Below are 23,357 nucleotides of genomic sequence, written 5' to 3'. Positions count from 1 at the left end.
GGGCAGGGCTCCCACCTGCTGGATGGGCTGGGGCTTGCCATTCCCCCAGCCCCAGCCGGAGCCTGCTCTGGCACAAAGCGGAGCACAGGCCGTAACCGGGACGGGTGCCCTGGGGAGCCTCGGGCCTTGTGCTGGGCCTGCCGGAGCCCCCGGGAGCAGCCCTCCTTCGGCTCTGCTGGGATCTGCGAGCGCGCCGTCCCTTCCTCGTGGGGGCCTGCTCCTGTTAAGGTCTGCCCGCCTCCCTGTAGGAAACACGCCTTCGATTCAGTGCCTCCCTCCCCGCCCAGGGAAGTCCGGGTGCCTTCCTCGCCCTGCAGGGGCCACCGTTGGCTGGCCGGCGGGGGCCACGTGGCGCCCAGCGGGAGGGGAGGCCCAGCCTGCGCACCAGCGGAGGGAGCTGCCCGGCGGCCTCCCCTGACCCTGGGCCTGGCCCTGGGCTGTGTTCAGGGGGTGGGGGGTACGGGGGTGGCCAGCAGGCCTCTCGTTGACACCTGGTCCCGTCCCGGCACCTTCCACCTGCAGCTGAGGTGATATTTTCCATGGTGAACACGGCCGTACAAAGCAGCCAAGAGAGGCACCTGCAGGCCCCGCTGTCACTCGGGGGAGTGCTCTGAAGACGGTGGTCTTGGGGAGGGGGCAGCGGACCCACTCAGCAGCTCAGACGGCCCCGCCCCGCGCTCCCCAGGGGACCAGAAGCTGTGGGGAGCTGTGGCTTCAGAGCAGCCGTCACATCTGGGTCCTGCACCGCAGGCAGCACCTGTACCTGCCTCTCACCCGTCTGGGTAGTAGGAACATCCTTCGTCCCTGACCTCACGGTGCCGAGAGCCGCGTGCTCATGGGAGCCGCTCGTGGTGCAGCACCCCCTTGAGAGGGTCGGGCTCGGCCCTCAGCCCCCGGGGCCTGCGCTCCCCTCCCTGCTGACCTCTGACCTCTCACTTCCCCTGCTCACCAAAATCACAGATACTCCATCTGTGGGTCCCTGCCTTCTGGGGAGGCATTTCTGGGAGGAGCCGGGGGCCCCCGTGGTCACTCAGTCGTCATTCACGTGGTCCTGGTGTGTCTGGGAACCTCCTCTGTCCGTTGTGGATTTCCGTGGGGCCGCACACCCCCCAGGCCTCCAGCCGGGTGCCCTTTGCCCCCCGTGGGCCCGGGCAGCCCATCTGAAGCCAGTCCGATGCTCCAGACACCCGAGCCGCTTCTGGGGCCCGGCGGACCACAGGGTCGAGCTGACCCTGGTCAGAGCCCTGGGGTCAGGGGGGAGGGGGCGCTTCGGGGCGATGCCCAGCTCCTCCACATCACCAACGCAGCAGTGAGGGAGCCAGGCCTGAGGTGGTCCTTCCCTCCCAAACCCTCTGGCAGCTCAGGAGGGACCTTGAGACCCTGGGAGGAGCGAGGTCTTCCAGGGCAGATGAGTTGGCCAGGGCGCGATGCGGGTGGAACGACACAGTAACCGAACTGGGGCCAGTGCGGAGGTGTTCTTTATTATAAAGACTGCTTGACTGTAGCGAGAGCGAGAGCCCTCTGGAGACCGCACAGGAGCAGATGTGAGGGGCCAGGCCGAGCCCAGGGAGCGTAGGGGCACACGGGCAGCAGGGAGGTCACGGGAGCCGCGCCAGCAGACTTCTGGGAAGTGGTGCGCTGCAGAACCACGGGGGGCACTGTGGATGTGGGCACCAGAGCGGGCTGCTTGCCCGTGCTGGGAAGGAAGCCCCCTCCTCCCCACCCCGTGTGTCCAGCATCTTCTGTGTAACTTTGTTCCGTCTGGGAAGGAAACATCTTGAAGGGCCCATCTCCACTTGCGCAGGCAGAGGATGAGCGGTGGGTTTGGAGCCGAGAGACAGTTGCGTCATTACTGGCATCAGGGAGAGGTCCCGCGGGCGGCGGTGGCCCGCACAGACCGCCCCCTCCCAGTCAGGCCAGCAGAGGAGCCTGAGGAGACGGCCAGGGGCCGCTGACTCCCCAGCCTGGTGGCCCTTCCTCTCTCCCTTTCTTCCTCCCCTCCCTCGAGTCGCCCACCTCCCTCCCTTCCCCCTCCTCCTGGTGGGGCGCCCCTGCGGGTGCAGAAGCCTGAGCCGGGCCCTGTCGTGGGCACACACGTCACCCCGGCCTCCCGCTCAGTGCTGGAGCCGGGACTCCAGGCACGGGCGGGGTGTTGGTCCCCCAGGAGGGCACGAGCTGTGGCCAGGTCCGGCTCGGTGGTGCCATGCGAAGTGCCCGTGGTCCCCGGGCAGACATGGGGTGGGGCCTGGGTGGCTGTGCCATCACGTGTCACGGCACGTGGGAAACGCCACAGGCGTGAAGCGTGTGCTTCTGCCTCAGCGCCGCCGGCCGCGGGGCTGCTTGTCCCGAGAGAATGAACCGGCTGGGCGGTTAGGGAGGCCGGCCCTCCCGCCGTCCTGCAGCCCCGGTGCCCGCGCTCTGCCCCCTCCACGGCCGCCAGCGCCCGGGTCCCAGACACACAGACCTCTGTCCGTCCCAGCGCTCGGGTCTCCCCTGGGCACTGGCTCCCGACGTGGCCTGCTTCCTCCTCCGCGGGCCCCTTCAGCCTGGGCTCCACGGGACCAGCCGCGCTTTGCCGCAGCTACCTCGTCACCTGGGGGCCCCGTGCGTCCGAGGCCCTTGGGTGGTGACGCGCAGGCTGGGCCAGTGGGACCCCTGCGTGGCCCTCGGCGTCAGGGCTCCTGGCTCCTCCCTGACGCCCAGCTCACGGCGTGAAGGCCATGCCTGCTCCAGTCGGCGGTCCTGCCGTCCTGCACAGTAAACGTTTCTGGAAGAAGGACTGAGGTGGTGAAATTCAGAGTGTTCACATTAGAGTCGTGAAACGATGGACGTGCAGAGCTGAAAGAAAGTGGCCTTGTGTCCCCCGGTCCTGCCGTCCTGGCCGAGGGCCCCCGGCAGGCGTGTGGAGGTGACGGTCCTCCTGGCGCAGACCCCTGAGAGTCCCCTCGCGCCCTTGCGCTGGGAGGGTCCTCTGCAGATGTCCCGCCCCGTCCCCCAGCCAAGGAAAGGCCCCCCAGGCCAGTGGGTGCAGGCCTTCCGGCTCCTGTGCAGGACCTGAGACGTTGTGTCCTTGCCTCCCCAGCTGGGCCCAGCAGCACAAGAACTGGAGGTTTCAGAAGACGAGGCAGACCTGGCTGCTGCTGCATATGTATGACCGTGACCAGGTGGGCGCACACTCGGGGGGGGTCCGTGCACACTCGGGGGGGGAGGTCCGTGCACACTCGGGGTCCGTGCACACTCGGGGTGAGGGGTGAGGTCCGTGCACACTCGGGGTGAGGGGTGAGGTCCGTGCACACTTGGGGGGGGAAGTCCGTGCACACTCGGGGGGGTCCGTGCACACTCAGGGTGGGGGGGGAGGTCCGTGCACACTCGGGGGGGGTGAGGTCCATGCACACTCGGGGGGGGTGAGGTCCGTGCACACTCGGGGTGGGAGGAGGTCCATGCACACTCGGGGTGGGAGGAGGTCCGTGCACACTCGGGGTGGGGGGGGAGGTCCGTGCACACTCGGGGGGGTCCGTGCACACTCGGGGGAGGTGAGGTCTGTGCACACTCGGGGTGGGAGGGGTGAGGTCCAAGCACATAGGGGAGGGGTGAGGTCCATGCACAATCGGGGGGGTGGGGTCCGTGCACACTCGGGGGGTGAGGTCCATGCACACTTGGGGGGGTGGGGTCTGTGCACACTCGGGGGGGGAGGTCCGTGCACACTCGGGGGGGGGGGAGGTCTGTGCACATTGGGGAGGATGGGGTCAGATCTCCCAGTGATGGGTGGGAAGGACCGGCTGGCAGGGCCTGGTCGGACCACACTGGCCCGAGGTCTCCAAGCCCCTCTGTACTCGGCCTCCCCTCCAGCGGGGGGTGTGGGAAGGACAGCCCCCTCGATCCCCGCCCCCCTTCCCTGGCCAAGAAGCTCCTTCCTGAGGCCTGTTCTTCCTGTGGCCTGGCCGGGTTATGATTACAAAGAAACCGTGGAGCTCGTGGAGGCCCTGTGGGAGCACCCCGTCCAGCCCTTCGTTTTCCAGAGATGAAACCCGGGCTCAGGGGGAGGGGCCCGCTCGGTGTCGGGGAGTCAGAACCCCTGCCGGGTTTGCCCAGCGGCCGGACTCATCCGTGGAGCTCCAGGCTCCCAGCTGCAGGAGGCGGCTGCCGTTCCAGGAAGGCCAGCGTCCGCGTGCTTGGAAGTTCCGCCCTCCCCCTGTGGATCCTCGTGGGGTGTGGCTATAAGGCCAGGGCTGGGAGATGCCATCACCCCCAGACACTCCAGTGTGCGCCTGCTGCACATCAGGGCGTCCTACGGGACAACGACCCGGCCTGAGTCGGGGCTCCACGTCACGTGGTCACTACTAACTCCACGTGCTCAGTGGCATCCCTGGGCGGGGCCTGTCGAGAACCGCACTCACCCGGTGTCTGCCCCTCTGTCTTGTCCGGTCTGGCATGCCCCCCATCTTACCGACCCTCGTGACCCTGATGTGCTTGCAAGGGCAGTCATGTGGCAGGGCGTGGCCGGCGTGGTTGGTTAGATCCCCACCCGGCCTCGGGGAAATGTATGTGTTCGTCCTCGTAGCTGGCCCGTGGTGGCTTGGTGTCGATGTTGATCACATGACGTGGGTGGTGGCTGTCAGATTTGTTCCTACAAAGTTACTGATTCTTTCAGTCACAGGCACGAGTCTTTGGGGGCTGCCCCATCTCTCGTCACTCACTAGCCCTCGGTGACCCTGTCTGGGGCTTTTCTGTTTCCTTCATCCCGTCTCCGACAAGGAAGAGCTTTGCTGCCCCCTGCTCCAGTGGGCTGTGACTTCCCACATCAGCGTGGACTCTCCTGTTCTATTCAGTGGGCTGTAATCCATTTATCTGGGGCCGTCGTCACCATCTGTGACGATTGTGTAGCTTTCATTACGATTGTTGAGTGGCTCCACCGGCGGGGAAGTTGAGGGCGGACTCTGCCCTGCGTGCACTTGACGGGGGGTGGGGGCCCCTCCGTGGAGGAGGCACCTGTGAGCTGAGTTCTGAAATCAGGCCGTGGCTGTTGGGCAGGTGGGGGACAGCGGGGTGCAAAGCCTGGGCCGGGCCAAGCCAGCGACGCTGCAGGAATCGGAGCCCCAGGCTGGGGGGTGCTGCCCGCTCCTCCTTGCCCAGGACCCCCCTGCACTCCTGCACAGCCCCACGCCCACTCCCCACTGGGCCAGCTCAGGGCACCTGCTCCTCCTCCCTGTGGCCCTCAGGTTTTGAAGTCAGTGTGAGTCACTAGCTGCTTTTGAAGTGGACTTCCCGTCGCCCCTGTTTTTAGCCCCATCTTTACTCTCACTTCCAGAAGTGCCCACACAGCCAGTTCTGGAGTCCCGGGCTTGGGGGCGGGGATGGTCTGCAGCATGATTTGCGTTTCTCAGCTTAAGCTTCGCCTTCGTCAGATCTGCTGAGTCACCATCATTCATCTCCAGCCCCAAAACGTTGTCACTCTTATCTTTTCCTCTACTCTCTTTGTTCTAAGAGATGTATCTCTTTATTATTTTTATTATTGTTATTTTTAATAAATTTATTTATATTTTTTAATTTTTGGCTGCATTGGGTCTTTGTTGCTGCATACGGGCTTTCTCTAGCAGCTGCGAGTGGGGGCTACTCTTCGTTGCGGTGCGAGGGCTTCTCATTGCGGTGGCTTCTTTTGTTGTGGAGCACAGGCTCTAGGCGCGTGGGCTTCAGTAGTTGTGGCACCCGGGCTCAGGAGTTGTGGCTCACGGGCTCAGGAGTTGTGGCTCACGGGCTCAGGAGTTGTGGCTCACGGGCTCTAGAGCGCAGGCTCAGTAGTTGTGGCGCACGGGCTTATCTGCTGCACGGCATGTGGGATCTTCCCGGACCAGGGCTCGAACCCATGTCCCCTGCATTGGCAGGCGAATTCTTAACCACTGCGCCACCAGGGAAGCCCGATTTATCTCTTTAAAAACATATCTGCTTACTGTTGATTTAGTGGCATTTCAGGAGGGAGTGAAAACTGACGTCTGCCAGCCTCTGGAACACAAGCCGGAGTCTGTGGGGAAAAGAACGGGGGCCAGCAGAGGACAGCGGGCTGGCCGCCCTTTCCACCTCCCCGAGCCCGTCGTCCTGGAGCAACTCCTCGGGGCCCAGCCTGAGGGTGCTGAGGGCTGGACGGTCCCCTCGCAGGCCCGGGGCCCGCAGTGCAGACATCCTGCGTCTCCATGCGCCACCCGCCCAGCCCTGACGACTGTTCTCTGCCCCGTCCAGGTCCCCGACGAGCACTTCTCCACCCTGCTGGCCTACCTGGAGGGGCTCAGGGGCCGGGCCCGCGAGCTGACGGTACAGAAGGCAGAGGTGCTGATGCGGGAGCTGGACGAAGCGGGTGCCGGCGCCGGCGCCCCGCTGCCGGGGAGGACCCAGCGCGTCCGGCAGGTGCTGCAGCTGCTCTCCTAGCAGGCGGCTCGGGGGTGGGGGCGTGGGGTCCCTGCTCCTCCTGGCCCCTGACCCTGGGAGGGACCACTTCTCTCTCCTGATCCCTTGGCCAGAAGTTGTTTATAGGGGATGACAGTTTTAACCCCTTCACAGCAGAACGCAGTCACTCTGAAATAAGCTGGCCTCCCAGTGGCCCTCAGGCCCCCAAGGAAGTTGTTTATTGAGGGAAATGCCTGTTTTTGTCCCAGGGGTGTCTTAGAGGTCACCAGAGCTGGCCCTCCCCGCCAGCTGTGGCCCATCCGTGTGGGGGCTTGGCCCCCCCATGGGTCGGGCGGTCCCTCGGTGCCGGCCGCCTGGCACCTGCCTGCGTTCACCTAGGGGCCTGGGCTGTGGCTTATCCATCTCGCCTCCCTCCGCAGGCCACGGCTCCGCTGGCCACTTACAGGGAAAACCGGGGTGCATTTCCAATAAAAACTGGCCTCTGGAGGCCGTGGCTCTTGTCGTGTGACTCATTCCCTGCCTGTGGGGCGTGGGCTCCGTGGCCTCCCGGGACGGCGTCCAGGCGAGCCCCTCGTGTAGTCTTCTGGCTGCAGGCTGACTCCTGCTCTTCAGGCCGTGTTTCCAGGTGTCGGCAGGGGCCACGCGCTGCCCTCCTGCACCTGCCCAGCCGGGAGGCACCTGCTCTGTCCCCCGTCCCCGGAGGAGCGCGTGTGGCCAGGCCGTCTCCACAGACAGTCAGACGTGGTGGCGGGTGATTGTGCAGTTTTGAAACTCCATCGAGTCTGTGATGCTCTGCCCCTCGGGCGTGGTCGGCTTCCCGCCTGGGAGACGCACGGGCCCCGCGTGGCTTCGAGGCCGCCGTGATGGGGGAGGAGCCGCCCCAGGTGCCCCGAGTGAAGCAGAGCGGGGCCGAGCCCGGAGTTCTGCTCCCGTTGCAGGTTTGTGAGCCACGTAACCAGGGGGCAGTAGGAAAGCAGAGTCCGAGAGATTGCGTCACGTGGGCAGCTCTGTCGTGAATTCCATGCTGACCGCCCGTGAGTAACGGGGGCCCTTTATTCCAGAATGAGGCCCCGGGCCTTCCTGTGGCCACTCCTGGCTCGGCTGGGCCCCGACCGTGGCCCTTGGGGATCTCGCCTCAGAGGAGCGTCCGTGGTTCAGTTCAATTCAGTGTCTGAACGGCGGAGGTGGGGGTGGTGGCCCGAGGAGGGGTGACCCGAGCCCAGGAGGGCCACACATCTCGAGGGCCCAGGCAGGTCCCTCGCTGACCACTTGGGGCCTTTCCCTCTTCTCACCTGTGACCCCGACCCCGGACCCAGGGTCATGCCACCCCACGTGGCGAGTCTCGTCCACGCCGAGGTCTCGTCTGCTCCCCCCCATGAAAGGGGCTGCTGTGCTGCTCCCTGAGGGGCATCTGGCGTGCCCCCCGCCCACTGGGCACACACGCACACACGTCCAGTTCCGGGTGGGAGCCACTGGCCAGGCACCTCCTTCGGCCTTGCAGCCCTTGGAGACGGAACGAGGAGGCCCAGCCCTCCTGGAGGCCCTCAGGTGAGGTGAGGTCCCTGATGGGAAGCACCCTGTGACGACGAGTCATCGTGGTTCTGCAGATAATCTGTGGGTGATGCAGCCGCCCGGGTGCCAACCTCACTGTCCCTCAGCTTTGGGGCATTTTAAAAACACTGAGAAATAGACGTGCAATAAAGGAAGGTCCACAGGGCACAGGGAAGGGGCACGTTCTCTTTAAGGAATCCGGGTTGACTGATGAAGAACATAGCTCTGGGTTTCCTGGCAGCCAAGTCAAAAAGGGAAACGTGGTGGGTACCGGGTCCTCGTTTCCTGTTAATGGGACACGGCCCAGGAGAGCCAGGCGCTCCCCTCACTCGTGCACAGAGGCCCTCGGACGCCGACTGGGGGGCTCCCGTAGGGCGTGCGGTGCGGTCCTCTGCGGCGCCCCCCGGCAGGAGGCGCAGGGGAGGCAATGCGTCACGTGGTACGGGAGCAAGCTCAGGATCCGGGCGGTTCCTGGGGTCCCTGTGCGGTCAGAGGCGGCACTCTGATGGCCCCAGGGGCCAGTCGGTGGGGAGGGTCTGAGCCTGGTGGCCGCACGTGGGTACGAGGCTCGCCGGCGCGGCGTCCGGCCGTGGGCTGAGAGGCACCTCCCTGAGGGGGCGGGTGGAGCTCCCCCACCTGTTGTTGACGTCCCGGGCGTCCATCAGGCCAGCGGTCACGGCACCGCGAGGGATCAGGATGGGGCTGGCGGGGGCTGGCGGGGCTTTCTGGGGTGCGGTCAAGCTCCCTGGCCTGTCAGAGCCTCAGCGCCCGGCACCCTGGCCCTCCGAGGAAGCTGCCGCCACGCAGCCAGTAGCTGTAGCGTTTATGGCCGAGAAGCAGGTGTTTCCTGTTGGCCTCGCCTGTGGGATGTGGGGACTCAGCTGCTTCTGCGCCCCCAGGAGGTTGGCGTCCACTTTGGGTAAACTGGTGTTGAGCGTGTCCCGTCGGTCCTGTAAGGATGCGGTGACCAGCCAGAGTGTCCCTGTGTGCCGCCCCGGCGCGGCGGGAAGGAAGCTGAGACAGAGGGGCCTCGGGAAGTTGGACGCCCGAGCCGGGACCCCTGCCCCCAGTGTGCTCTCCCCCACCACGGGTTTGCCCTGCGAGGTGGGCGGCGGCCGCGCAACACCGTTGGGTTCTGGACTCACGGAAGAACGTCTCCAGTCAAAGTCCCTGCAGACCCGGGAGCTGAGACCACAGCCTGTATGTCTGTTCTGGAGAGTTCGCTTGTGGTTTGGGGCTGATGCGGTGTGGCCAGGGGCCAGCCCTGGAACCAAAGGCAGATCTGGACCAAGAGCCACCCGCCGGCCCCCAAAGGTCCCCCCTCAAGACCGAGAGGCCGGGGCACTGCAGCCTTGGGAGCAGCCTGTCCAGGGACTGACCTACCCACGTGCACCCAGTCCTCACGTCCAGCCCATCTGCCCCCTCCTGACCCACCATGCCAGCGGGCCCTTGACGGACGTCTGCCCGCGGAGGCTTCTCCCAAAAGCCGCACAGCCAGCCAGAAACAGGATCTAAAGCTTGGAGTGTCCGACAAAGGGTGAGCGGTTCAAAGGTGCTTCATCTGTACGACGGGCTATGACTCAGCCTTTAGAAGGGAGGAAACTCTGGCACACCGTGGTGGACCTTGAGGACACGATGCTCAGTGAAATAGACCGTTACAGAAGGACAAATACTGTGTGATTCCACTTCTGCAAGGTCCCTGGAGGAGTCAAGGTCACAGAGACAGGAAGGAGGGGGTGGGGGCCCAGGGCTGGGGGAGGGGACGGGGAGTTGGTGTTTAATGGGGACAGGGTCTCAGTTTGGGAAGACGAGAAAGTTCTGTGGATGGATGGTGTTGATGGTTGCTCAACAGTGTGAATGATCTCGATGTTCCTGAACTAGACAGTGAGAAGTGGGTAGGACGATAAATTTTATGTTCTGTATGTTTTACCCCAGTAAGAAGAATATTTTAAAAAATGCAACAAAACCAACTAGAATGTGAGATGACTGACCCGTCAGCTCCCACCCAGGGGTCGATCTGCACACTGGGTAGCGGGGAGGGCTTCTGCCTTTTGGCAGGGTTGGGGGCAGCCCCAGGGGCCGGGCAGATGTCCACCGTCCCCAGTTCCTGGTCCCACATCCCTCGCTGGGGAGCTGAAGGAGCTTTCAGGCTGTCTGAGTCCGGCAGGTGGGTCCAGAGGGTGGTTTCGTGGCTCAGACGACAGACGTCAAACTTGGCAAAACGTGCTGCGTTCGTGTCAACATAAAGCAGGGGAAGGGATTGGTGTCCCCAGAGGCTAGGTGGCCTCGGCTCTCCTGGGCCCCAGCCAGCTGGTCCGGCTCTGGCCATTTCAAGGCGGGGGCAAGGGGAGCCTGAGAATGGAGGCCTGGGTCCCCTGCCGAGAGAGTGTGCGGCCCAAGCCCTGGACTAGGGGGGACGAGGGTCTCGCTCACACCAGCCCTCTGCCCAGTCCCCCTCAGATGTGCATCTGGACTCGGGGTGACCGCCCCCTGGGGTGGGAGGCGGAGATGCTCTGGGGCAGGTGACGAGCAGCCCACCGCCTGAGGGCGCCAAGCTGCAGTGATCTGGATGCCTGGGCGCCGGCCCGGGAAGCTCAGGCCCGCAAGATGGGCCACCGGCTTGGAGGTCACGGGGTAGAGCCCCCGCCTGACGTCCCGGGCGCGTCCCCCCAATGAAGACCCATCCCCGCCAGAGCCTCGGCCCAGAAACAGGGTTCCCCAACTCCCTCCGCCATGCAAGGACACCCCGGGGTCACCGTTGTTCCCAGCTGTGTCTCTGCCCGCCGGCACCCCTGCCCCCTCAGCTGCGTTCAAGCCACCAAGGCCACCTGTGGGGCCGGGCTGCCCAGAGCAGCAGCGCATTTGTATTTTTATTTATTTTTATTTTTAAAAAATTTGTTTATTTTATTTATTTATTTTTGGCTGTGTGGGGTCTTCGTTACTGCGTGCGGGCTTTCTCTAGTTGTGGAGAGCGGGGGCTACTCTTCGTTGCGGTGCGCGGGCTTCTCATTGCAGTGGCTTCTCTTGTTGCGGAGCATGGGCTCTAGGCATGCAGGCTTCACTAGTTGTGGCTCGCAGGCTCAGTAGTTGTGGCTCGCGGGTTCTAGAGCGCAGGCTCAGTAGCTGTGGCGCATGGGCTTAGTTGCTCCGCGGCATGTGGGATCTTCCCGGACCGGGGCTTGAACCCGTGTCCCCTGCATTGGCAGGCGAATTCTTAACCACTGCGCCAGCAGGGAAGTCTGAGCAGCACATTTTTAAAACCTTTTCTGCCAGGATCTACCCCTTCCAACCCAGCAGGATGGCTTTTTAAATTTGTTTTTGGCAAATTAAAATAACCACCATAAAACATCAACCAACCAATCAGGTTCTTTTGAGAAAACTTAAACATCACCTTTGAAAGTGGTTCATTTTGACACCTATTCTTATAAGTTAGAAAATAAGCGCCTTACTTTCTGGGTCCTGCACCTGGGCCCAGCGGGATGTCCCGGGAGGTGCCGCGGCCACGGTTCCTGCTCTGGGTCCACGGCAGAGAGCAGGGGCCTTGCAAAGGTGATGCTAGCATTTTCCCTCCTTACAGCTGTACCCACCTCCTCCCACCAGGGCCCGCTGCCAGAAAGCCGAGTCTCTTCCCACAGCAGCTTTGGGCCAGTTCCATGGCCTCCGGAACATTCTGCCCCCACCCTGCAGAATGAAGCTTGGTACCTCGGCTGTGCCCCGGGTGAGGCGGGCTCCCTCCACCCCGCGTCCAACTCCAGGTGTTCCAAACCGACAAGAAGAGAAGGACACAGCGCACCCTCGCTGCCCTGCCCACTCCAGAAATGCGGGGACCACCCTCCCCTTCCCGGGCCCACCGTGACGTATCGTGGCCACAGCCCTGCTCTTCATGATTAGGAAGCTTCCCTTCCCCACACCCCACCCCCTGCCCCAAGATCTGCGTGCTGACGGTGCGTCCTGGGTCGTTCTGTCGGAACCCCCTTGAGGGTCACGGGGTGCCTGGCACTGGAGGCCCTGGGCCTTGCTCTCGCACCCCGCCCTGCTCACCAGTTCCCGTCTCGAGGGTAGCCTCCCCACGTGGTCGCTGACACTCAGCGTGGTCAGGCTTTTCAGTTTGTACTCATTTGATGCTCCGGTGTCCAACCTCCTCCAGGAAGGCCCTCTGGTCCCCCGCTGGGAACAGGGCCTTTTCCTGTGTGCCCCCAGCCCTGTGCCTCCCTCTGGTCCAGTCGGCAAGCTCCGAGCTCCAGGAGGGCGGAAGCCACGGCTTGTTTGCCCCCATCCAGCTCGTGGAGAAGGTGTTGGGAAGGCATCGGTGTGATCTCGGCACTTGGTGCAGAATCTGCCAGCATCGCTAACCTCCTGCCACGTCCCGGGCCCTGGCCCTCCACCCACTGCCAGCGGGCCCCTCTGTGTGCTCTTCCTCAGACAGGTGACCTCCACCCAGAGGCGAGGAGCCGGTTCATGGGGAGGGTCTGGGGGCAGATGTGGAAGAGGAGTGGGGGGTCAGAATGGACCAGAGAAAAGGCTTGTGGAGGCGGCCTCCCTGCAAACTGCTACTCATCCTTCCCACCTAAGCCCCGCTGTCGCCCTCTGGGCGGCTGCTGTCCCTCAACTAGCTTGTCTTCTGCTAAGGGCGTCTCTGTGGTGGCTCCAGGGGCAGAGTGCTGCCTGGGCACGGTGCCCAGGACCTCTGAGAACGGGGTGGGGTCTGCAGGAGACCCACTGGACCCAGGGCAGGGCCTGGCACGGCACAGAGCAAGCGGGAACGCTGGTCTGAGGCTGGCCTCTGGGTGGACGTCATCCCGGGGCCCAGCAGCCCCTGCCATCTGCCTGCATCCCCAGCTGCAGGTGGGTGGCACCTCTGTGCCTGGCAGGTGTTGTCTGGCAACGCTGGCCCTGCCAGAGAACCAGATGGGGGCAGTGTGGAGGGGGATGCAGGAGACGGAGCAGCGGGGAGCCCAGGGGAGGCCTGGGAGGGGCTGCTGCACCCGTTGGGGGGGGGGGACGCCCTGGAGGGTCTGCAGGGGCCCGGGTGCAGACAGGCAGCGGCGATTCCCCGGGCCGTAGGGATGGAGGGAGGAGGGAACCCAGCTCTGCCCTGTGGTGTAGGGCCTGGGAGAGGGAGGAGGGGCTCAGGCCTGGGTGGGGCTCTCAGGCCGGGGGTGGGATTCACAGCCTGTGGCGGCCACGGCAGAGAGTCCAGTGGGGGGAGCCATCCATCCTTCCGTCCTGTCTCCATCACCGGCCGAGCACCGCAAGCCGGGAGTGACTCAGACGCTCCCCGGCCCTGGGACATTGTCCCGTAGTCAGGCCAGGCCTCTCGTGGTCAGCGCCCTGCAGCCTGGGCACCGCACACAGGGCCTGGGCCGGCGGCCGCGTGGTGAAGGCCAGGGCGGGCGTGGTGTCCAGGGTGGCGGCGCTGAGGCCGGGCGGGGGCAGCAGGCGGTACCGCTGCAGGAGGCCTGCGAACAGTAGGAACAGCGCCGACCTGGCCAGGCTCTCCCCCACGCAGACGCGGCAGCCTGCAGGGGACGCGGGGTGCGGGGTGGGTGCCGGAGGCCGTGGCGGGGCGGGGGGAGCCCTGCGGGCTGGGGACCCTGAGCTCTCGAGGCCCCGGGGACCAGGCCGCCGCCCGCGGGGCTGCGGTACCTGCGGAAAAAGGCAGGAAGGCCGCCCACTTCACGAAGCGCCCGTCGGCGTCCAGGAAGTGGCCCGGGCTGAGCTGGCGGGGGGTCTCCCGCTGCGTCTTGTCCAGGAGCACGGAGCTCAGGAGGGGCACCACAGGCGTGCCCTGTGAGGGGCGGCAGGTGGGCGGATGGACGCCCCGTCCACCCAGGCGGCCGCAGGCGGGGAGCACGGGGAGGGGGCCCTGCGGGGGGTGGGAAGGCGGGGCGGGGCCTGGCAGGGGTCTGCTGGGGGTTCGTGCTTAGCCCCAGGTGACCCCCGTGGTGCGGCCCCGGGTCTGCTGTGAGGGGCTGTGAGGCCGAGGGCTGCGCCCGATGAGCCCGTCTCCTGCCTCCTACGGGGAGCCCTGGCATCAGGCACCTGAGTCCCTGAGACCCCCAGCCCCATCCGCCCTAAACGAGAGGAACAGGTCGGGGGGGGGGGCCTGGCCCTCCCACCTTGGGGAGCAGGTAGCCCCCCAGCTGGGTGTCGGAGGCCGTGCACCGCGGCACGTGGGGCAGCAGTGTGATGAAGTGCTGGACCTCGTGCAGCACGGCGTTGGTGTAGGGCAGGGAGCGCTGGTCCTCCAGCCGGGGGGGCCGCCCAGGCCCCAGCACTCGGTCCAGCTCCTCCTCCACCCGGCCTGCGGGCAAGAGGGTGGGCGCCAGCGTCCCGGGGAGCCTCTGCCCCTCGGTCCTGGGCCCTGCGGGAACGGGCTCACGGGCTCACCCTGCACGCTGGGGTGCTTGCCCATCAGGAGGGCAGCCCACTGCAGCGTGGCGGACGTGGTCTCCGTGCCAGCCATGACCATGTCCAGGGCACAGGCCACCACGTTGGCCTCGGCAAACAGGCCCTCGGGGTCTTTCCCCTGCAGAGGTGGGTGGGGCTGGGCTCAGCTGGAGGCTGTCTCCGTGGACCCCCCCAACCCAGCCCCAGGCTCAAGAAAGGCATAGAAGACAGAGGCCTGGCGGGAAGGATAGCGCCAGGATCCACCGAGCACCTACGACATTCTGGGTTCACCGCGGCCTCCCAACCACCCCATTTCACAGATAAGGAGACTGAGGCTCAGAGAGGCCCCCCCCCCGCCAGGAGGTGGAGCAGTATGGCGTAGGGCCAGCATGGCTCCCTCCCCAGCCCCTCTCCTCCTGGGTGGGGCCCCGGGTGCCCCCCAGGCCTCTTGGGTGGTGGGGTGGGTCTCGCCCACACCTGGCCCTGCTGGATCAGGGCGTCCAGGTAGCTCCGCACCGGCCCCCGCCCAGGCGCGGGGGGCCGCCGTGCCTCCAGGAGGGTCCTCAGGATGGCCCGCACCGCCTCCACCTTCCGCAGGATGGGCCGGTGCAGCTGGAGGTGGGCCCCGAGCCAAGGGTAGATGTTGAACAGCTGGGGGCAGGGGGCAAGACAGCGTGGTGGGGGGGTGAGGGCACAGGCGCCACAGCCCCACCTGGTGAGGGGCAGATCCGTACTCCGGCAGGTGTGCTCGCCTGTCCAGGGCCCCTGGCGCAGCCCCAGACCCCGGGTAGAGGTGCCACAAGGGGGCACCCACTCCCTGCTCGCGGGGCCCCTCCCTCACCCTCCCATTGGGACCAGCAGCCCCAGGGGCTCTGATGAAGTCGTCCACCTGAGTGCAGGAAGGAGGGGCCGCTGGACAGATAACACCCCTGGGGGTCCGTGCAAGTCATAGCAGGAGCCTGCCATCCCAGCCCCCCGCTCCCCACCCACCAAAGCGGGGAAGAGGGAGAAGGGCGAGGGCTGCCGCTGTGGAAATAACTTTGAATGTGCTGGGTCATTAAAAAAAAAAAGGGGACTTGCAAACTTCAGAGTTTCAGCTCACGACGTCGTGAAACGGGGCTCACGGCACAGCCTGTCTGACACGGCTGTCAGCCGCCCTCTGGCTACACTCGCACCACCGTGTCCCCCAGAATGTGAGCCATCACACGGGGCATACGCACGGAAGGCCGTGGAACATTCTGTCTCCCTGGAGCCCCCGACTCTCTGGCCTCCGTCCTCCTGGGGGAGGGACTCGGCCAGGCTGCTCTCAGGCGGAGGCCAAGTCTTCCTGCCCGTCCGAGCCTCCTCCAGCCGCGAGGGATGACTTAGAATCAGGACCCAAGCCATGAGTGCCCGCCCCACGCCCACGGGCTCGGGTCCTGGAGAGATGGGCCTGAAAAGTACACGTGAGCCACGTGCCAGCTTACGTGTGTACCCCACCTCAGCGTGCGTGCCTAAGCACGTTATGGTTAAAACTGGTAATGGTGGCTACAAATGAGAACAGTTTACATTCTGGAAAAGAATGAAATGCACACAGCCCTGGGGGTTCTGAGAATCAGGACTGATCCCCGTGATTCCGGACCCTGCAGGAGGACCCCGGGTGCAAGGGCTGGGGGCCTGGGGTGCATCGAGCCCCATATCCGGGGAAGAAATGCCCAGGTCCCACCCGCACCTCTGAGCAGATGCCTCTATTACTGACGGAAGGTGTGGAGGAGGAGGCGAGGACCCCTGCCCCTCGTTTCCCAGGAGCACAGGGGGCCGGCCTGGGGTCACGTGGCCGGTGGAAGCGCGCGCCTGGGGCCTGCCGTGCTGCTCCCCCGAGGCGGCAGCTCAGCTCTCCCTGCCCCCACCCACCAAGCTGGGAGCAGCGACCTCTCACCTGCAGGCTGGGCGTCCCCAAGAGGACCATGACCTCGTCGATGAGGCCCAGCAGGGACACGAACACGGGATCCCAGCAGTCGAACCGTTGGCCGAAGAGGAGCATGAAGGTGATGCTGGAGGGAGCCCAGCCGAGCAGGGCCAGCGGGAAGGGCCGGCTTGGGCGTGGAGAGAGGCCTCAGAGCTGACGGGCCCCCACTCACCTCCGTCGCTGTGCAGCTGTGCCGTGAGGCACCTCGGCTCCTGCAGGACCTTGTCGGCCACGGGCGCCCTCCCCACGCCCAGACCGTGGAGGGTGCGTGTGGTGAGCCGGCGGGTGGCCCTCCACCGCGTCCCGGAGGAGAAGAAGATGCCTGCGGGCCTGACACCCCCGTGAGCAGCCCAGGTGATGCAGGAGGGAGCAACGGGGGGCTGACCGACGGGGCGGGGGCCTGGCTGGGGCCTCACTCCCTCCCCCAAGCCTGGCCCCTGGAGCTGGCCTCGGCTGGCCCTGCCCTTTCTGGTGTGCCCTGGTCCCCGGTGCGCCCAGCCTGCCACGTGGACACCCTGGCGCTCCCCCTGGGCCACACTGGGAGCACTCCCCCAGCTGCCAGAGGTAAGGGGACTGACCCTTCTCCTTGGCCCCTCTCCACCTGGCGGAAGCCCCCTCACCCCGCCACACACCTACCCCCGCCTCCCTGGATGAGCTGGAAGATGGCGATGGGGGGCCGGCCGGCCAGCTCCTGTCCGGTGCCCAGCAGGGCCTCCCTCACCGCCTCGTAGCCGGTCAGCACCACCGTCTTTTGGCGCCCCAGATGGACGGTGAACGCCGGCCCGTACTGTTGCGCGAGCTGCCAGGACGGGCAGGTATCAGCCTGCTGCCCCACCCCCAGGTCCCCTGGGAGCCCCTCAGGCCCCGCCCGCCCATATGTGGAGGACTCAGGGAGGCCCCTGGGCCTCTGTGTGTGCCCCCTCCCTTCTGTCCTCCCAGCGCCCCTGCCTGAGACGGGAGGGCTGTTGTCTCCCCACTTTACAGATGGGGAAACTGAGGCCTGGGGGCGGGAAGTGAGTTGCCGTGGATCACACGGGTGGAGCAGGGCCTGCCACTCCTGTCCACTGCCCGCTCTGCCACCGGCGTGCAGACGGTGGCCTCCGGGGCCCGGCACTGGGCACAGGGCCTGAGAACCGTGGTGCCTGCAGCCTGACTTCGCGGGTCGTCACGGCTCCCCACCCACCTGCAGGGCTTGGGGGCCACGAGGCAGCCTCATGGGTGGGTCCTGGAAGCACCTCAGCCAAGTGATCATGGGAGCTGGAGCTCAGTGGGGGGCGGGGGGGGGTTGGCTGGATGGCCCTCGAGGGCGGGGCCGGGCCTGTACCTCTGCTTCACCGGCTCGAGGTGGGCGAGGGTGTTCAGCCTCCAGCCCAGGTGGGAGGAGCCGCACCCAGCAGGCGTCCCACGGGGCCCACGGGCACATCTTTGCGCTGGTCCTGGTCCTTTCCATCGCCAGACCTCTGCCGCCTGGCCCTCCTGCAGGCACTCATCAAAGGCTGCCTTCTCCAGTGAGCCCTCCGGGCCTGCCACTCCTGGCCCCCTGCTCCTTGGCCCGCCCATCTGTTTCCCTGTGGGGTGGAATGTCTTTTCCCCGAGGCGACGCGGGCACTTGGGCCCCCTATGTCCCCTGTCGGCCCAGCATCAGGCTGGGCACGAACCTTCCACCCCACAGGGGTCCTGGAAATTGGGGGCTCAGCTTTCCCGAGGTGGGGCTGGGGTGCCTTCAGGGCTGGCAGGGGCCAGGCCCCGGGCCCAGGCGCAGAGCCCAGCTGAGGACGTGTCCGCCCTGACCTACCTCCCTCAGCGACTGGTCCTGCTGTGACACACGCAGCAAATGTAGGTTCCCGATGAGGGGCAGCGGGGGGCCGGGGAGGGGGTGTGGGTGCAGGTGCGGAGGAGCCCCCCAAGCCCCAGCAGCAGCAGGGCCGTGAGGACGGCGGGTGGCGAGGCCCCAGCTCCCCTCCCGGGGCGCCACCCGCCCTGCACCTTACAGGCCTCCCGGGAGGGCGTGCCGCACCCCACCCACCCCACCACCCCAAGAATGTGGAATGAGCAGTTCGCAGGGGACAGCCAGGCGGCTTAAAGCCACAGGCATGCGTGGTCTATGAGGTCGAGTCTGTGGCAGGGGGCTGGTGGGGCCGGGGGCCGCTGGGGGCTTCGCCTCGCTGGGGAGCGCACAGCATGGCGGCCAGTGTGCTCCCCACATGTCTCGGCCTTTGCCCGGTCTCCCCATCAGAACCGGGGCTCAGGGGCCCTGGGCCCCGTCCTCCCCAGGCTCTGAGCCTCCCTCTGAAGGACCCCTCGGCCTCTTCCAAACCCACCACCACCTGTGTCCACCCAGCTCCTCTCTGCCTGGGGCCAGGGGGGGACACCAGGAGTGGAGCAGCTCACGAGGTTTGCACAGCAAACGCCTCAGATCCTGGGACTTCAGAGGCCCCGGCGGAGAGCTCGCCCGAGCGGCGGTCTGCTCCTTGGTGGCTTTTCGAGCCCTGTCACCCAGGCAGGAGGCCCTGGCCGCGCCGGGACGAGGCGGGGGTTCGGGGAGGCGGTGGGTTGCTCAGAGGGGCCACCCCGCAGGCAGGGCCGGGCTGAGCGACCGGCGGCCAGGCTGCACTGTGGCCTGCTAAACCCTGGCGGCCCAGCTGGGAGGGGAGGCGGTGCTGTTTGGGAAACGAGCTCTGAGGGGCGGGAGGGCTGCTGGTGCCAGGAGTGGCTGGGCCTGCTCTGGGCCTCCTCCCAACACGAGGCTGCGGGGACCCCATCCGCGCCCCTGGGCCCCTCGCCCCGGGCCCTGTCTCCTGGGGCGCCACGCGTACCCCTACGCAAACCCCAGAGCCAAGGCAGCCTGAGGGCCCTTACCCACTCTGAGCCCCGATTTGCACACCTCCCGTGACCGGGTGCTCACTACCTCACAGGCACACCGTCCAGATGCACAGCCGTGGGGCTGCAGTGAGGGAGGACCCCTCCCTGACTGCTAGGTCTCCGGATCATTCGGGCTGAGCGGCCGGTACCAAGCCCCCTACTGGGTGCATAGGCTGGGGCTCCTGTACGCCCGGGACAGTTCACTTAATTAGTCCAGTGTGCATTGACTGAGTGCCCGCGTGCACCAGGCTCAGCCAGGAGCTAGGGCTACAAAAACTGGTGGCACGGGGATCCTAAAAGGGCCCTCCCCGTGTGGCAGCGACTTTGCCACGGGAAGTGCCTTGGGTGTCGGAGCTGGAGAGGTGGGTCACAGGAGGAAGGGCCTTCTCGTGAGGGAACAGCCTGTGCAGAGCCTGGAGGTCTGAGCCGGAAGGGGCGCTGGGAAGGCCCAGGTCATGGCCACGGGAGCCCCGCCCGGGCGGCCGAGCGGGAAGGACGCTCGTGGTGGGAGGGCAGTGTGGCCGAGGCGCTGGGGACTGACGCAGGGTCCCTGTGGGGGGCCTCCCCCTCCAGGTCGGCGAGGTCGGGCCCCGGGGAGCTGGCGGCCCCCGCAGTCAGACAGTGCCGCTGGAGAGGACGTGTCGGGACCGGTCCCGGGAGAGCGGCGTCTGTCCTGCACGGCTCCAGCCCCCGACAGCCTGGCGGGGTCACCCCGAAGCAGGCTCAGCTGGGAGGCGCCCCGTCCAGCGCGGGGTGCGCAGCGGGGGAAGGTCACGGGCGGGGCGGAGCAGGGAGGTCGGCAGTGAGGCCCCAGGACGTGAGTGTGTCGGGTCCCAGCGAAGGGATTCGGTGGAAGATGGCCTGGGGCTGCTGGCCATCGCCCTCCGACCACAGGGCAGGAGATTATCCTGGGGGAATCACAGGGCCCCCTGGGAGGACAGGGGCCGGCGGGGCCGGGGAGCTGGCTCGGGCCTCTGGCCTCTGGAACCCGGCGGGGGGCTGGGGGTGGGACTTGTGTTTTTAGGCTTCAAGAGTGAGTATTCGAGAGACAGAGGCCATGACCTGTGACCTAGCCTTGGAGTCACCCTTGGAGGAGGGGAGCCAAGGTAAGGGGGAATGGATGGGGGAGGGGCAAGGTTCTAGAAGAGTCTGGGACAGGGGAGGTGGATGGCTCTCAAAGGGTCCCTTCTGAGCTTTCCGGGGCCCGTCCCCTGGGGGGCCCGCGCTGCTCTGTCTGCAGCGTCCCGGGGCCCCGAGCCCGGCAGTCGCCACAGGCGGCGCCGGCAGGGCCTGCGGGCATCTCTCCCAGCACCACCAGCCCCCTGCCGCCTTTCCTCAGCTCACCTAGCGCCTTCCCCCCGCCCCGCACCCTGAAATAACAGCAACGACAATAGTAAAATCCCTCCCTCACGCTCCACTCCTTTCGCAGACAAACTCCTAGAAAGAGCTGCTGCGCCTACCGGCCCCCCTCGCCCCCGCCCCGGCCCCCGGAAAGGGTCCTGCCAGCCTCCCAGCGGCCTGTGTCACAGGCTGCGCCTGCGTGAGGTCCCGGGGCCGCAGGAGACGGGCGTTCACACAGCGGGAGCGTGTCCTCAGCTGCGCGGTGGGTGTGGGCAGGGCTGGCTCGGAGCAAGGCGGGGTCCTGTCTCCCCGCTCCAGAGGGCAGCTGGCGCCCCTCGGCCGGCCCTCATCCAGGATGGCCTCGTCTGGAGACCCTTCCCTTTGTGACACCTGCCAAGGCCAGGCGGGTACGTCTCTTGTGGGGCCACCAGTGAAGCCACTACAACATCCCACACAGACTCTTTGATGAATGTAGGTATTAGTTTGGATATTTGTCCATTCCAGTAGGCGACAGACACACCAGCGAAGAGTCCGGAAGTCCACCAAGTCCCTCAGCAAGGTGAGCACCTCCCGACGTACCACTTCCTTGTGCATCCTTCAGAGATGCACCCTGTTGTGTACACGCTTTTTTTTTTTTTTAACAAGTTTATTCACGTACGGTAAACGGCGCATGTAAAAGCGTACAGTTGGATGAGCTGAGATGCGTAGACACCCAGGGAACCTTTGCCACGTTCAGGACAGTGAACGTCTCCATCAACCAAAGTCTCTGCATTTTATTTTTATGGTAACGATGTGGCCAGGACCAAGCAGGGGCCTCTTTCCCACTGCGTAACTGCTGCCTCGTTGCTGGGTTGGGCCTGCCTGTCTGTCGGTCCGTCTCAGGCCCTTACGAAACTCCTGCTAAAAATGCCTGTGTGGGACTTCCCTGGTGGCACAGTGGTTACGAATCTGCCTGCCAACGCAGGGGACACGGGTTCGAGCCCTGGGCCGGGAAGATCCCGCATGCCGCGGAGCAACTAAGCCCGTGCGCCACAGCTACTGAGCCTGCGCTCTAAAGCCCGCGAGCCACAACTACTGAGCCCACAAGCCACAACTACTGAAGCCCACACACCTAGAGCCCATGCTCTGCAACAAGAGAAGCCACCACAATGAGAAGCCCGCGCACCGCAATGAAGAGTAGCCCCCGCTCGCCGCAACTAGAGAAAGCCCGCATGTAGTAACGAAGACCCAACGCAGCCCAAAAGTAAATAAATAAATAAATTTATAAGAAATAAAATAAAAAGGCCTGTGTGCCCGTCCCTGTGCACAGCTGCACGGTCGCTGTAAGATGACTTCCTGGCAGCGCGACCTGAGCCAAGGGGTTGCTCCTCGTCAGATCCGGCAACGTTCCCGCCCGGGGAAGTGGCTGCACCCCCGGCGCCCCACACCCCAGGCGAGGCCCCTCCTGCCCCCGCATCTGCAGGGCGCCAGGGGGAGCCGCCACCTCCGGGTGTCCCTGGTCTCCGCCGCGCCTTCATTTCCTGTCCCCCGATATCTGACACCAAATGCTGGGGGGGTCTCCTGAGCTCTGCTCCAGGCCAGCCGGTCCCTTTTCTCGGCAACAAGAATGATTTTTCAAGCTCGTGACCCCTGAACTTTGAGGTGGCGCCCACACCCTGGGGTCCAGGAGGGCCCCCCCAGCCCCCTGTGTGGGGCCTGCCTCTGCATCGCATGCACCTGAACCCTAGGGTTCTGTGCCCGGTGGGACTCTTCATAGGGAAAAAACCCCAAACTGGCTGGAGCAGGGCACTGGGTCGAAGGGCGTCCCCCCAACATTCACATCCACCCAGAACCTCAGAATAGGACCTCGTTTGGAGGGAGGGTCTTTAGAGAGGTCATCCTGCCCCTCGCGTGGTGACAGAGGCAGAGGTGCAGGCCACGGCCACAAGCCAAGGAACGTGGGAGCCCCAGAAGCTGAAAGGGGCAGGAAGGACCCCCCCTCCGCCGGAGCGCCGTTGGGAGATGGCCCTGCGACACCAGCCTCCGGAGCTGACAGGGTGTGAGTTGGCGGTGTTTTCAGCCCCCTAGGCTGTGGTCCCGTTAGGGCAGCCCCAGGACACCGTGGAAGCAGAGTTCAGAAAATTACCCCACTCGCAGAAACAAGGCAAATGGGTGACATGTGTCCCTTCACAGGGTCACTGTCTAACCAGCCTGCCGGGTGTCGCTCGGCCCGGGAGGGTTGCTTTCTCTGACTTGCCGTTTATTATCGACCAGGCCCAGGTGCCAGGCCCAGGTGCCGCGAAGCTGGAGGTTACCTTGCGGAAAATAGGAAAAGTGCAGGTGATTTTCCCCCATAAACATGCAGACGACTTCTGTCTGGCGGAGAAGACAACCAAGGTTGTGGCTTTATTGTCCTGTTAAGACATTAACCTGACATCAATGTTAGACATTAGCTCCTGAGCCCAGCTCAGCAGTCTCGTTCCCGAGCTCCTTCTCCTCTGACTGCACGTGGATCCGTCAGGGTTTGACATTCTTCTTTGAACCAGCCTTGCCATCTAGACTCGTTCCCTTATTAACGGGTGAGATAAAATTCTGACATGTGCTCAGTATATATTTGGCTGAAAGCCTTTTGAAAATTACACTTTGACAGCAGAATTTGTTAAAGTGGAAAGATCAGCTATCTCTTAGTTTCAGGCAAGGGTTGATCCAGGGACCAGATGATGTTATTAGGATTTGGATGAATTCTCCTTGCTCTTGGGTCTGCTGGCTGCGCTCTGGGGCGGGTAACGGTGGCCAGACGACAGCCGGCTGCCCAGGCTCGCGTCCCCCTAGCCGCAGTCCAGTGCGCAGTTCCACCGGCTCTGTCCTGGTGCTCAGGCAGGACCCT

At 65.3% G+C, this 23,357-nt stretch overlaps 1 protein-coding gene and 1 long non-coding RNA gene across 3 annotated transcripts; one reads left to right on the top strand and one right to left on the bottom strand.

Annotated features, from left to right (window-relative positions):
* Positions 1–13,185: 13,185 nt before the first annotated feature.
* LOC103006468 (cytochrome P450 2W1) lies at positions 13,186–18,383 on the bottom strand. Its single transcript, XM_057528749.1, has 10 exons — positions 18,320–18,383; positions 18,084–18,268; positions 16,925–17,087; positions 16,457–16,610; positions 16,259–16,415; positions 14,818–14,991; positions 14,341–14,479; positions 14,070–14,254; positions 13,597–13,738; positions 13,186–13,469 (listed from the first exon to the last, which is right to left on the bottom strand). Exons 1-10 carry the CDS (start codon positions 18,381–18,383, stop codon positions 13,186–13,188), a joined length of 1,647 nt encoding a protein of 548 aa, XP_057384732.1.
* An 86-nt stretch (positions 18,384–18,469) lies between these two features.
* LOC103019104 (uncharacterized) lies at positions 18,470–21,856 on the top strand. Of its 2 annotated transcripts, XR_450359.2 has the most exons (4): positions 18,470–20,256; positions 20,580–20,898; positions 20,996–21,050; positions 21,137–21,856. It is a non-coding gene; the product is annotated as an uncharacterized LOC103019104 (long non-coding RNA). The 2 variants fall into 2 exon arrangements; XR_009005453.1 differs by having other exon boundaries at positions 20,580–21,050.
* The last annotated feature ends 1,501 nt before the right edge of the window (positions 21,857–23,357 follow it).

The sequence above is a fragment of the Balaenoptera acutorostrata genome, chromosome 15 (genome assembly GCF_949987535.1).
Source record: "Balaenoptera acutorostrata chromosome 15, mBalAcu1.1, whole genome shotgun sequence".
NCBI classification, from domain to species: domain Eukaryota; kingdom Metazoa; phylum Chordata; class Mammalia; order Artiodactyla; family Balaenopteridae; genus Balaenoptera; species Balaenoptera acutorostrata.
This window is presented reverse-complemented; position numbering and strand designations above follow the sequence as displayed.

What these genes read in the sequence shown, in the direction of transcription:
- LOC103006468 (XM_057528749.1), bottom strand. Translation starts at nt 18,383, where the DNA reads ATGCCTGTGGCTTTAAGCCGCCTGGCTGTCCCCTGCGAACTGCTCATT. An exon ending in TGGGGACGCCCAGCCTGCAG is followed by an intron (nt 14,992 to 16,258) that starts GTGAGAGGTCGC and finishes CCCTGCCCCCAG; the next exon opens with CTGTTCAACATCTACCCTTG. An exon ending in CAAGCACCCCAGCGTGCAGG is followed by an intron (nt 14,255 to 14,340) that starts GTGAGCCCGTGA and finishes TCTTGCCCGCAG; the next exon opens with GCCGGGTGGAGGAGGAGCTG.